At 35.7% G+C, this 15023-nt stretch overlaps 1 protein-coding gene across 9 annotated transcripts in view; it reads left to right on the top strand.

The window, feature by feature from the left end:
* The window catches only part of nfixb (nuclear factor I/Xb), a 202917-nt gene that overhangs the window by 152335 nt on the left and 35559 nt on the right, over positions 1 to 15023 (top strand). For 5 of the 9 annotated variants that reach the window (XM_051886162.1, XM_051886165.1, XM_051886166.1 and 2 more), the window contains 5 exons: positions 9389 to 9451; positions 12331 to 12405; positions 12997 to 13108; positions 13894 to 13929; positions 14217 to 14344. In XM_051886162.1, the coding sequence (XP_051742122.1) occupies positions 9389 to 9451; positions 12331 to 12405; positions 12997 to 13108; positions 13894 to 13929; positions 14217 to 14344 (414 nt within the window). The remainder of the gene's footprint in view (positions 1 to 9388; positions 9452 to 12330; positions 12406 to 12996; positions 13109 to 13893; positions 13930 to 14216; positions 14345 to 15023) is intronic. The other 4 variants (XM_051886169.1, XM_051886163.1, XM_051886168.1 and 1 more) reach the window with 1 other exon arrangement.

Genomic DNA, 15023 nt, shown 5'->3' with positions numbered 1-15023 from the left:
CAGACGTTACATTCACACACTCTAATGTGTGCTGCATCCATAAGCAGCGGCGTTTGCATCAATGTAAATACAGATGGAAGTTTTAGATGCTAAATTGGGGCGACGGCGCTGAAATCACAGCGCACAAACACCCACGGACAGATGCGTGTTTGTGTGTGTTATCTCTCTCCTTTAGGCTCAGTTCTGCATGGATAGTAAATGGATTAGATTGCGATAAGGTGTGTGTGTGTGTGTGTGTGTGTGTGCGCCTTTGATGTGTGTACATAGTAAATGTATAGATTAGATGTTGGCCGTTATCCTCTGAGAGTCTATCCGTGCCAGCTGCTTGGTTACATCTCTCTAATCAGACGAGAAGAGGACAGAACATGAAAGAGATGGGCGGCTCGCCAACTTTCTCTCGCTCTGTTTTTCTCTCTCTTTTTTCTCCTTTTATTTTTTTTTTCCATATCCAGTTTTTCAGTTCTCAGCCATACCGTGTGTCCACGCTTCTTTTACGTTAAAGCGGCTGTTGCGAACGTCTCTATTCCCCCTCCCCGCTCTCGTTCTCACCGTCTTTCTGTGCGCCGGGTGTGTAGTTGGCACGGAGCGGGCACAGACGGGCACACAGATGGGCAGCGGGCGATGCAGGGCAGATCCCTACACACCTGCTCCTCTTTGGCATGACCCAGACCAGACAAACACACACACACATGCGTAAACAGAAACGTAGAGAATCTACGTTTGTGTGTCCGTAAACACAACGTGCGCAAGGGCCTTAAAGGGACAGTTCACCCGAAAATAAAAACCCTGTCGTCATTCACTCACCAGAACCAGTCTTGTTATTGTTAACTAAAACTTTTTTTAAAAATGTAATTGAAATAAGCTGAAATAAAATAAATTGTAAATGTTAGAAATAAAAAAATAACTTGAAATTTGAATGAATATTTGAAATGTTGCATTGCAACTAAATGAAATTGAAGTACTATACTATATGGAAGCTTGTTTCTGCCACATAATAAAACAATTTAAAAGATAATTGTGACTTTTTATCTCGCAATTCTCACTTCTTTTCTCATAATTGTGAGATATTAACTCGAAATTGTGAGTTATAAAGTCAGAATTGTGAGATATAAACTCGAAATTGTGAGTTATAAAGTCAGAATTGTGAGATATAAACTCGAAATTGTGAGTTATAGTCAGAATTGAGATATAACCTTGAAATTGCAAGTTATAAAGTCCAGTTCTGAGTTTATATCTTGCAATTCTAACTTTATAACTCACAATTGTAAGTTTATATCTCGCAATTCTGAGAAAAAAAAGTCAGAATTGTGAAATTAAAAAGTCGCAATTACCTTTTTTTTATTCAGTGGCAGAAACAAGATTCCATAATAATAAAATTTAAAGCTGAATAGAATTATCAAAAGAAACCAAAACTAATGAAAATTATAAAAGCACAAAACTGACAAAATGACAAAATTACTAAAACTAAAATGTAAATAAATAAATATTTTACATGTATAAAGAGACAATTTATACTATTAAATTGGTATACCAAATGCTAATAACTTATTAGTTATTTAGAAAATATTTAGTTTATGTTGTTACATTAAGTTTTTTTTTCTACTCACAATAATACTGCATTGTTAGATGTATTTATTTATTTAAAATGAAGACTAAAAATAAAAGCTAACTCTATAAATATTAATAAACACTAATAACATACAAATAATACTAAAATAACAGTGCTTTTAATTTGTTAATCTGCAATGCTGAGGAAGTTTGTATCAGTTTTTTTTCCATTATATACTGGAAAAAAAAAAAAAAAAAAAAAAAAACAAAGCAGACAACAACAAACAAAAAACCTAAGAAAGATGGAAAACATGTCGTTCAGGAACAGGATTTTGATGGCTGCTTTTTTTTAACAATAGAAATGAATGATGACCAGCAATCGAGCTCCAAAAATGACATTAAAGCACCATAAAAATAGTCCATATGGCTCATATGTTATGTTATATGTCAAAAATAGAGTTTCAAAAGACTTAATAAAGAGTAAAATCCATATACATGGCTTTTTATGGCATTTGTCCACATTTACATTCAGTGTATGTAAAGGTGCAGCGTGGACGCTCTACTAAACATCTCTTTTTAAGGTCCACGAAAGAAAGTCATATGGGTTTGGAACGACATGAGGGTGAGTAAACAATGACCAAATTTTTAATTTTGGGTGAACTATCTCTTTAAATTATCCTCTAACATAGACATGTACTGCCATCATGTAAACGATTTTCAATTTGCAATATGTCTGGCCAGCGATTGCATCGACGACACGCACTAGCTCACCCAAGTGCATACTAATGCACATACACACTCACAGGCATACGTGCCAGAGGAAACACAAATCCATGCCCAGTTTCTCACCGTAATACCCATGTGCATATGCACACACATACATGCTCACACACGCTTACATGCAAACTCCAAACACACCTGCCATGTTCACATTTCATATCCGCTCCCTGTGAGCATTCACATACATATTAATCTAGAAACATGCATGGCCGGGGGGGTCCGGAGCAGGTATAGACCCCCTTTAAAAGCGCAAGCTGCCTGATTTCATTCGCTGCAGGGGCTGCTGGGAAACGCAGGGCTGAGGGGGCGCGGGCACAGGATGGAGTGTGCTTTCATAAGATAGGAAATGAATAAATAAGTGCCGGTGGAGGGGGGCAAATACTCAAATAAAGTCCAATAAAAGAGCTCAGAGAACATCTGTGTGGGATCGCCGTGGGGATTAGGAGGGTTTGGAACATTTTAAGCGCATTACGGATTAAAAAAAAAGGTCAGAATGTTTAGCAACATACCGATAAACCTCTTAAGCAAAACCCAATTGGAAAAGCTGTGCTGCCTCTTCATTCAGCACCGGAGTGTGTGTGTGTCTGTGTACCTAAGGTGTGGAGGCGTGCATTGGGCTTTTTTTTTTTTTTTTTTTTTATAAATGCATTGCACATTTTCATGCGGTATACATTTTCCACGTATTTGTCATCATAAGCCGTGACGTTTGAATCCAGGGGATCCAACATGCCTCTCCAACTAAAACACACACACACACAGAGAGAGAGAAGTAATGTTTTCTCTTTAGGGTAAAGATAAATTTGGACTGATTTCATTTGAAGTTAACAAAGTCAAAATAGACCCTTTTACTTTCTTATTTTACTTTCCTGGACTTTTTGTGCACATACTTTTTGTGTTTAAAAGTTTGGGGTCACTAAGATTTTTATTTGTTTTTGAAAGAAGTCTCTTTTGCTCACCAAGGCTGCATTTATTTGATCAAAAATACAGTAAAAACAGTAATATTGTGAAATATTATTACTATTTTAAAATGGCAGTTTCCTATGTGAATATATGTTAAAATATTATTTATTCCTGTGATCGAAGCTGAATTTTCAGTATCATTAATCCAGTCTTCAATGTCACATGATCCTTCAGAAATAATTCTAATGATGATTTGATGCTTAAGAAACATTTCTGATTATATTAACTATTGTAAAACAGTTGAGCTGCTTCATATTTTTTTTATGGAATCTGTTATGTCTTTTTCAGGATTAATGGAAAAGAGCAGCATTTATTGGAAATATAAATCTTTATAACATTATAAATGTCTTTACTGACACTTTTGACCAATTTATTGTATTCTTGCCAAATAAAAGCATAAATGTCTTTAATATACAGTATATAAATAAAAACGAAGTAAGTTAATTTATTCTTTCATTATTGTATCACTGCCTATTGCTTTATCAATGTTTGGATTACATTGAATTTAAAATATATATATATACTTTTTTATATATATACTTATATATATATATATATATATATATATATATATTTTCAATGGTAGTGTATCAAAGTTTATATTTCAGTAATCTTTCATCAAAAACAGTTGTTCCACCTCTAAAACAACTTTGCTTTCCGTTTTTTATTTTGTTTTGTAGGTTGCTATAAAATTGTTGGTAGGAGTTAAACTGAACTGTAAAACCCTCATAAAGCAACAAATTATGTTGAACCCTTTTATAGTAGTTCTTTATAAATATATTTACTAGTAGTAAAGTTGAAGTAACGTTCAATAAACGAATGTGTTTAGTTGGGATGCCATGTTGATTTTTAGTGTAGTTTCTTTGGTGTTTTGCGTGATTATTGAGTTGTTATCCCATCATAAAACTGATATATCTCATCACTCAGGTACTGGATGAGTTATGTGTCAAAGTATAGACATTGAGGGTCCCCCCAAATAATTAGAAATGGTCAGATTATCCCCCCCCCCCAATATTTGAAATTCTTGCACTGCTATCTGCTGCACTCCATTATGCAGTGCTCTGTATGTTGTTAGGATGACAAAAAGGTATAAAAGTTACATTTTTAGTCTGGTGACTGGTTTGCCTCAGTGGTCTAACAGCGCTCAACAATGTCAAAATGATTGAGCTGGCCAATTAAATCAAAGTAGGCTGGGTTTACTGTTCACAGAAGCAGAGTGAATTCCAGCATTGAAAGAGATCGAGGTAAGATGTAAATAGCGAAACATTTAATTAATATATTTTGTGATATAAATGTTAAAAGACAGACAGTAACATCCAGTGATGCAAACTACTCGACTTTTTTTCTCAAATATGGCCATTTTTAATTGAAAATATGCATTTATGTGATTCATGCCATTCCAAACTGAGCGTGACGAGATACTTTTACCTTTTACATTTTAGGGATACAAATAAAAGTAGCCTTCATGTGTGCATAATAATTAATGCAAATATTATTTGCAAATAGTTCAAAAATGGTTATTTCCCAACTAGAATTAGACTTAGAATTTCCTTCACTGTTCTGTTTATTTATGCTTTATAAGAAATTGAAATTGTTCAAGACATTCAGGGTTTGGGCTTTTAGTTCACAAACACAAACTTTGAGCAAAAAAGTGATGCCTTTGCGAAAACTTTTCAGAGATCCTATAGGTCAAGCCCATTTAGTTTACCTCTACAAAAGGCAGAACAAACCAAAATGGTGATTATAATAACAAGTATGTCTTTGCTCTCACAAGCGCAGTCGTTTATGAATATGTGCATGCTAAATGAATCAATTAGACGTCGTCTTTTAAGAAAAGGGTGTGTGAATGATCAACACTTGCTGTTTAGGGATGGTAATAGTTTTAAATACCCTGTCAAACAATCGTTTCCCAATTTAAACTTGCTGAAGAAGTGTTTTACCATTGTGAAGACACTTTTGTAATGTTAAAAAGCCATTGCCACTGTGTGTGTGTATGTGTCGCGCAGTATCTTTGGCATGGTGTGTTCAGGGGTTCTTTGACTGTGTGTGTTGGGAAGATAAGGATTAGCATGAACATTGTTGGATGCAATAGTGTGTGTGTGTGTCTGTGTGTGTGTGGTTGCATGCTGATAACAGTGTTGATTGGACTCCATAGGCTGGAGTCTGTGCTCTAATAATGGACAGTCTCTCCTTTGTGTGTTTGAGTTTTGATGATCTGGCCCCCTGCTCATCCACGCTTTGTCTGTGCCCAATAGCGCGGCCTCTCTCATTCACTCGCGTCCAGTTCTGCATAGTGAGCTTCACTAATGTGCCATGTAATTGGATTGGAGGTCATCCGAGACGTCTTCTTAAGCTGTGCTCATACTTCCACACCACCAGAGGGCGCTAATCAATACGGATTATAGCTGTTCTGAATTCACAGAATCCTTTGGTAGAACTAAATACTTAAACAAAATAATGGCTGTGTTTGAAATCACCCCCTATACCCATATTCACTATTCCCTACATTACTCCTCTAATATAGTGCACTTGAAGGAGTGAATGAAAACGAGTGAGTGAATTCAGACACTGAGTGCGCCGGAAAGGCATAGTTTTAGCAAACTGGCAGCTCCAGTATTAAGATGAAAAGATCTATCCTGAACATGAAAAATATTTATAAACCTTAATTAATCAATTTAATAATCAATTAAAAAGGAATTAATACCTGTAGATATTATGCTGTACCCACATTGGACCAGCAGTTTGGATAATGAATGGGTGGATGATTCAGCTGCGGGCGCCATCTTCTGGTCAGACATGGGAATTCATTCTGAACTCGACTATCACAGTGCATTGTGGGTATTCTCTAGCTGTTGAGTGTACATCGGTTGTACACTTGTTGTGGTGCATTGTGGGATTGAATGAGTGCACTCGATTATGTTCACTATGGTTTTGGACACCACTACAAATGGCTGTTCCCTCAAATAGTGCCCTATTTAAGGGTATAGGGGGCGATTACAGACGCAGCCAATTATTCTGATTAGAATCCAATTTATAATCTAAAATGCAGTAAAATTTGATCATTACCGTCCTGCATATGGCTGCCAGATTGCAGCACTTAAATGAAATAAAATAAAATATTAAATTTTTTAAAAAATATTAAAAACTATTTTATTTCCACTAGTCGCCAAAGGCAACATTTCTCATTTTGATTGTTTTTATTTTCATTTTAAAAATACGAGTATAAAAATGATAAAATTATAAAAATTATAAAAATAAAAACATTCAAAATATGAATTAAAAAAATTTAATAGTATCTCAATGATACAAAAATAACACTCGGTAATAGCATTTTCTTCTTTGTGGGCATGACATAATGGCAATAATGATATTTAAAAATTATTTTTATTTATTTTTATTTAATTTATTTTGTTTTATTTTTTTATTTACATTTTTATTTCAGTTTATTATTATTATCATTATATTCCTTTTTCATTTATTTATTATTTTTTGTTGTTTTACTTTTATTTTAATTTATTATTATTATTATTATTATTGTTATTATTATTTATTAATATTACTTTTATTATTAATTTATTTATTTTGCAGCTATTTAGGAGTTAATCAGAGTTTTAGGTGGACTCGGGTGAAAGACAGGACCGAACTACTGTACATCATGATACCACAATAGTAGTTTTTGTAAGAAGTACAATATATAACATTTAAAATGAGATTAGATGAGTTGATTAAGTGCTTTACATCCAGTTGAGTCGACTAAAGCACCTTTACTGACGTATCAGCTCACACTATCAGCTACATGTGCTTCTGCGACCAAAAAGCGGAGGCAGTCGATATTTCCCCCCGTCAAATTAGCATTTAGCACAAGTAGCTGAAAATAGCCTTCATTTGCGAGGCTTTTAGCATGTAGCGTGTTGGATGAGAGGTTTTCTCTCTGTGAGAGGAGTGTGTCTGTGTGTGGGTGCTTTTGTAAGCTAGCTGGAATGCTCTGGTACCGCCAATGCTAAGATGGCTGCCAAGCGCTAAGATGGCTGCCAGGATTCCATACAACAACAGCAGCAAGCGAACGAGGGGGTGCGAGAGAGTGAAAAGAAGGAAAGAGGGGGCTGATGTGTTTGTTTTTTTCCTTCGAAATGTATAGTGTTGTTTTTTTTAAACCACATTATGTTGATGCACGTAATTAGTGGTGCATGCTAAGGCTAAACATGCTATTTCTCATACTTTGAACAAATTCAAGCCATATCTTGAGACCAGAATATCATAGAGGGGCGGGATGTTTTGACTTGGGCTAGTAAGCGAGCACCCAGAACCCCCCTAGCAACTAGCAAACATGCTAAAAACACTTAAATAAGATAAGTGTGATTGGCTGAAGGGGTGACATATTTATCAATACTCAGGAAAGGCCAAAGTAACTGAGTGACATCCTTTCTGAGGGGCTATAGTTATAGTCAAAACCTCAGTGCATATAGGAAAAAGGGGGTTAGTGAGCCTTGGCCAATTCAAACAGCCGCAGGGGTCTGGTCTCTCTCCAAGATCACTATACTTTCTAAGATAAAAAGCCTACGGAGACATTGTCCAAACAACTCGATGGCTGCACACCAGCCTTTGTCTACATCTTATGAGCTATACGGCAGAGTTGGGTTTCACCAGGCTGCTCTCGGATGTATATTTTGCAGATTTATAGATTTCAGATTAGCAGCGCAACTTCAAGCCTAAAATGGACAATGTGTGCGTGCGTCGCTTGTTTTGGCTGTGTTTTTACTCGCTAGAACACAAAAAAACAACCTGACCATGTCCAGAAGTGTTTTTTTAACACACCTGGGGTCTGTGTTGCCGGGTTTAAGATCTTGTTTCATGGTCGAAAGACTGTTTTGTGGTTTTATGTCTTGATTTTGATATTGTTGTATTAAAATAATAGAATTTAATCTTTATTTATTGACCTTGGCAGAATTTGATTCTGAAATCCATGTAATTTGAGGTATTATTCAAGTCTGTAATGCAGGCGTTTAGTACTTTTACAGGTTTGTACAGGTTTGTTTACTAACCAACCCAAAGTATGAGCAATACTGGGGTTGAAGTTGGGTTGGAATTGGACAAACCCAGCGGTTGGGTTAAATGTTTGCCCAACGTGCTGAGCAGTTTTATTTAGCCCAACTATTATTTAAAAATGACTATGTAGCTGGCTTAAAATGAACCCGATAGCCTAGTGGTTAGTGCGCCGACATATGGCGCAAATGCATTCATGGCGACCCGAGTTCGATTTCTGTCTCGAGGTCCTTTGCTGATCCTGCCCCCCTCTCTGCCCAGTGCTTTCCGGTCTGCTCTCTACTGTCCTCTCCAAATGAAGGCACAAAAAGCCCATAAATATAACTTAAAAAAAAAACAATAATAACCAAAAGGTGAACATTTATTAATAAGCAATTTAATAAAGGTTAAAACAATCCAGTTGCTGGGTTTGTCCATTTTCAACCCAACTTGTTGTTTTTAATCTAGTACTTTTTAGTGTAATGTTAGAAAAGATTTATGTTTTTTGAGCATCAGATCATCACATTAGATTGATTTCTGAAGGATCATGTGACACTGAAGACTGGAGTAATGATGCTGAAAATTCAGCTTTGATCACAGGAATAAATTACATTTTAAAATATATTCAAATATAAAGCATTTATTTTGAATTGTAATAATATTTCACAATATGACTGTTTTTACTGTATTTTTGATCAAATAAATGCAGCCTTGGTGAACATGAGACTTTCAAAAACATCAAAAAAACGTACCGACCTCAAACTTCTGAACAATAGTGTATAACAATGCAATTCTAACTAGCAGCAAGACAGAACATCAGATTTCATGTATAAAGGTCCCAATTTTGCCTGAATATCATGTAAATGGTCCAGAACCGGAGCACATTTTGCATGTCTCATTTCCAGCTGCGTGGCCTCAGCGTTACATTGAATATGTGCTGGCAGAGAATATTCTGAATGTTCTACATCTGCTAATTGATTCAGGCACCTTTGGACTGAACCCAGACGTCCCATGTTTAATCTGCTCTCTTTTTTTCCCTTCCTTTCTCTCTCTCTCTTTCTTTCTGTCGGCTTTGCAGAATCTGGACAATCGGATAACTCCAACCAACAAGGAGAAGCAGACATCAAGCCTCCGCCCAATGGTGTGTCAAGCACGACGAAAATCTCTCTCTCTCACACACACACACTCTCTCTCAAACATCTACACACTGCTAAAGGTTCCAAAAGGATTCTAATGCCATCCAACCCAGAAATTAACATCTACATTTAATTAAAAATTACAGCTTCACTTAAAGGTGCCTGGAAGAACAAAAAAGAGATTCTTGGTTCCCAAAAATTTCTTAAAAGAACTACACTATAGAAAAGTGCACATTTCTTTTTTGTCAGAAAAATCTATTTTATTGGTTGATTGAAATATATGATGACACGTATTTGTTAGTCAGAATTAATTGATGTTTTAGCTCCTGTTGTAGTGTTTTTGATTTATATTTTGTTGTTTTGATGTATAGAAGTAACTCTATGTAACCTCGTCAGATTGCTAAACAAACTGAAATACAAGTTAGACAAACTAAGAAAGTTCTGCTTTACTTAAAATAGAAGATTATTGAACTTATGCACAAGTAAAAAACATTAGTTTGTAGAACTTATATTATGTTAGTTGAAAACGCAGACCAGCTTTAATTAAGTTGATGCAAAAAAATTCACACAAGTTGAGTATACTCAGAGGCCTCAAATTTTCTCAACTTTTTTTTTTTTACAGTGCATTATTTGTAGAGTGATTTTAATAATCTAAAGAACCTTTTCTACTGCAAACAACCTCTTCTACATTGAAAAGGTTCTTCATGGAACCATAATGGAACCTTTATTTTTAGGAGTTCTCATGTACTTCCAAACTCATGACTTTCTTCTGTGGAACACAAAAGGAGACGTTAGAAGGTTCTCATTTCCCACTTCCATAAAAGTAGTGTTAATGTTCTGCTCAACTTTTTTATTCAACTTTGTGTTCTAAAGAAGATAGAAAGTTATAGAGGTTTGGAATGAAATAAAGTTGAGTAAATACAGCTGGAATTGTATTTTTTACTTTTTTTAAGAACTCCACAAAAACTTTATTCTCTAGTTCTAGTTTTTATTTCTTTAGAAAATCATCTAGGCACTAATAATGGAACCAATAATAAGATCCAATACTGAAGCATCAAGTACCTTTTTTGAATTTACAAAGATAAATAAAGTTAACTCAATATATCTACACTCTGAAAAATAAAGGTTCTTTATTGCAGAAAGAACCTTTGTGGTTCTATAAGGTTCTACGTGGAACCATAATGCAGATAAAGAACCTTATATAATCTTACACTAATCTGAAGAACCTATGATGAAACATCAAGAACTTTTTTTGAATTTACAAAGAACTATAAAGTTAGCTTAAGATACCTACACTATGAAAAATAAAGGCTCTTTATTGACATTATGGTTCCATATAGAACCACAAAGGTTCTTTCCTTTGCAGAAAGAACCTTTGTGGTTCTATGGTTCGACGGGGAACCATAATGCAGATAAAGAACCTTATTTTATAGTTCTTTGTAGTAGAAAAGTTTCTCTAGATTATTAAAATGTTCTATACACTCTAAAAATAACTGTAAAAAAATTAAACATTTACACAGTAAAATACAGTTTTCCATTGAAACAGTAATATACCATAAAAACAATGCATTCTGGGTAGTATTTGTCATTTTAAGAAAAGAGGCCTATAGGCTACTTTCTCGAAAATGACAAATAATATCACCCCGAATGCATTGTAATATACTGAAAAAACAATGCATTCTGGGTAATATTTGTCATTTTCAAGAAAGTAGCATATAGGTTACTTTCTTGAAAACGACAAATAATATTACCCAAAATGCATTGTTTTTACGGTATATTACCGTTTCGATGGAAAATGGTATTTTACGGTGTACATTTTTTTTTTTTTTTTTTTTTACAGCTATTTTTAGACTGTATGCGAAAAACATTCGTTCTTTTACAGACTTCTGTGACAGTGCTGCAAAACCCTTCATTCATTCACCCAAAACAGGGTTCTTCTAGAGGGTTCTTTATTTGCTGAACATAAAATTCTGCAAAAAAAGCTATTGAAGAAGCCTGATTGTTCAAGAAGCATTCTAAACTCTCAACTGAAGTTGTCATTATTGACAAGCTCTGATTAGCACTGGTTGAAATCCTTACGCTATACAACATGTCAGCCACCATTTTCCATTCCACCAGTCAACAGATGGATCTGTGGGTGAGCCGCTCTCCCTAGACATGCAAATACGGGGCGATTGATACTGTTAACCGGTTTATTTATGTTAGTAAAGTGACTTTTGCTCACCGCGAGAGTGCGCAAAAGCGATTTCCAACGTAGTTTATTATAGTAAAGTGTTGCTAGGCCGGCTGTGACGGTGAACGGTGAAACGCTCATAAATCACTCCGTGATTGGCTGATGGGAACCACATGGCTGTGGCGCGGGCGACACTGAGCTCATGCGCCGGCCTCGCTGCGGTTAACCGGCACACACACACACACACACTGACCTCAGCCAGCACTACAGATGGGTGTGGAAGCATGGCTCATTCACCCGTTTTGCCCACACGCACAAAAGTACATATTGAAATCCCATATGCACAGCAAAAGCAAATACGTTTGTATATTTGTATGCAACGTCTCACACACACACACACTTCAGCTGAACGCACACTCTTAAGTGTGACATAAAGCATTTTTAGTGTCCTCGTTAAGTTTTAGCTGAGATTGGAGCGCTGGGTTGGAGTTTAACCATAAGTACGGGGTAGCCTGTTATTCCTTCGAGATGAAGAACATATGCCAGCCGATGACTGTAATTATATGCTCCTGGCCATTTTATGACAATTGAGCTGTGTTTATTTTGTGTGTGCGTGTGTTTGACAGGTGCAGATGAGTAAATATGGGTTTTTTCCAGTATAATTTGTTGCTGTAGTGTGTTTTCATTTCTGGTCTCTCTCTCTCTCTCCAGGGCACTTGAGTTTCCAGGACTGCTTCGTGACGTCAGGCGTGTGGAACGTGGCGGAGCTCGTCCGTGTGTCACAGAGTAAGTCACATGAGTCTTTCTGGTCAACAGACGTCAATCTTAAATATCAACATTTTATTGGAACTAAAAAGGCTTTTTATTATTATAAATCCTTAAAAATAGTTGTTTTTTCAACAGTAACACAAATAAACAGCAAAAAACTAAAATTAAATAAAATAGACGTTCATATATTACAGACAAAAGTTAGATATTTTTTGAAATAGGATTTTTTTTAATGTTCTGTATTTTATTCCTGTGATCAAAGCTGAATTTTCAGCATCATTACTCCAGTCTTCAGTGTCACATGATCCTTCAGAAATGAAGAAACATTTCTGATTATTATTAATGTTGAAAACAGTTGTGCTGCTTCATATTTTTGTGGAAAACATGATACAGGATACTTTGATGAATATAAAGTCAAAAGCATTTATTTGAAACAGAAATCTTTTGTAACATTATAAACGTCTTTACTGACAAGATTTTTATAGATTTATGTCACTGGAGAAGCATCAAGGATTTCTATGATGATGAAGTTTTATAATGTTGTCATGAGAACAGTGATGGATGATGGGATTGATTAATCTGACAACTCTCTGTCTGCATCTAATTCAGCACCAGTTGCCACAGCAACCGGACCCAACTTCTCTCTGGCCGACCTTGACAGTCCAGGATACTACAACATCAACCTGGGTCGCCGCTCCATTACGTCCACGCCATCGACCAGGTACACACACACACATTTTCCTATGCCAGGGGTTTTCAAATGTTGTGGTGCCAAAAAAGGGGGTTCCTTGCAAGAGACCACCATGCTAAAATATAAAAAATATATATAATTCTGATTAATGTCATGATATCTGATCAATCTTTAGAAAGCAAAATGAAACGGTAATAATGTACATTTCTGTACATTTTAATGTATTTATTTATTTTATTTATTTACATTTAAAAAATATATTTATTTATTTTTACTAAATTTTTTTCATGGACCCCTTGCCATTGTTACAACAATATTAGTTCATATTAGTTTATTTTTCTTTTTTTTTCTTTTACTTTCACTTTTTTTTTTTTTTTACTTTCAAAAAAATTTAAACATTGTGTCATACATTCATGTAAAATATGATTAATTTAATAAAATACATACAAATTTAAAATCAGTGTAAATAAATTTGGAAATAAATAATTAAAATTAACTATGGGCTAGAATATAATTTTTAGACTTACTTTAGATATTATGCATTAAAAAAATGTAGAATTATAGAGCAAAATGTTGAATTTCTGCTGCATGTCTTAAAACAGTTTTTCAAGTCAACCTGTCTCTGGTTTAGTAGCTGTAATGCATGTTAGTAGCACTCACACGTTCTTGCTTTCCTCTTTGTCCATATATATTTCTGTCTATCTTCTCTTCTACCCTTTCCTCTGTCTGTTTGATGGCTGTCATTGTTGTCTCTTCACCTTTCTCTTCTCCTGTCCCTTCTCTCTCATCTTGTCGTCATGTTTCGAACGCTGCAGGACTGAGATGGAGTTGTATGCCAGTCTCCCGCGGAGGTACTCCACACTTCCTGTAGCTCTGCTGTCTAACTCTATACTGTCTTTGCTCATCTAATGTCTCGTTCTGCTAAGATAACCTGTGATCTTACATTGGTGATGATTTTGGGTGGACTGTAATGTTTAAATACACATATTTTTCCATTGTAAAATTATTTGTAATCAAAACATTCCCATTTTTTAAGACCAGTCAAGAAAAGAAAAGAACAAGTCTTTAAATGCAAATGATATTGCATGTGTGTTAAATAAAATCTCTCCTTACCTTCTTTCTTTCTTTTCTCTTTCAGCTCCAACAAGCGTAAATCCATTGATGACAGTGAGATGGAGAGCCCGGTGGATGACGTCTTCTATTCAGGACGTTCTCCTGCCCCGGGAGCATCCCAACCCAGCGGCTGGCCCAATGATGTTGATGCAGGTACAGTCGCTTTACCCAGAAGCCCTCTGGCTCTTCACATGCTCCACTTGACCTCCACTCATTTTGAAAAAGTTGATTTGTTTATATTTGTTGCCGCGCCAGTGAACGTCTACATAGTCAGAGTAGACACCAAAATTGAAAGACAAGGCTGTGAGGGACAGACGCTCAGTACTGAACGAGCTGTACGATTGTCCATCGAAGGTTTATTTATTGTTCTTTTCAAATGAAAAATACCGTCTACTCTGACGAAGCTCTACAATTGATAATCGGATCCAATTGGACTCATGTTTGATCAGTATATTCACTGAATAAGTGGACACAAGGGCTGTGTGAGGAGCCAGACTTTTCCTTTTATCCATCAACCCATTCATCTCTCGCGCTCTCTTTTTCTCTGTGCCTGCCCAGCATCTTCCCATACTTCAATAGACCACAAGAATAAATAAGATGGGGACAAAAATGCAACATTAGCCACATTTCCACCATCAGGCTAAACTGTTCTCTTTGCTTAACCGCTCCACGCCATGCCGATCCGGCCCAGTCGGTACAGATATGGTTTCATTTTCCACTGTGAGGCTGATAACAGACCTCTTTTGAATGTAATACAAATGCATCAGTTTTTGCCTTGGTAACGCAAGAGTTTACAGGCGATAAGATATGTAAATAGCGCCCGCGTTATGGA

The sequence above is a fragment of the Ctenopharyngodon idella genome, chromosome 3 (assembly GCF_019924925.1).
Source record: "Ctenopharyngodon idella isolate HZGC_01 chromosome 3, HZGC01, whole genome shotgun sequence".
NCBI lineage: Eukaryota > Metazoa > Chordata > Actinopteri > Cypriniformes > Xenocyprididae > Ctenopharyngodon > Ctenopharyngodon idella.
Note: the sequence above shows the minus strand (reverse complement) of the source record. Positions and strands in the feature narration are given on the sequence as shown.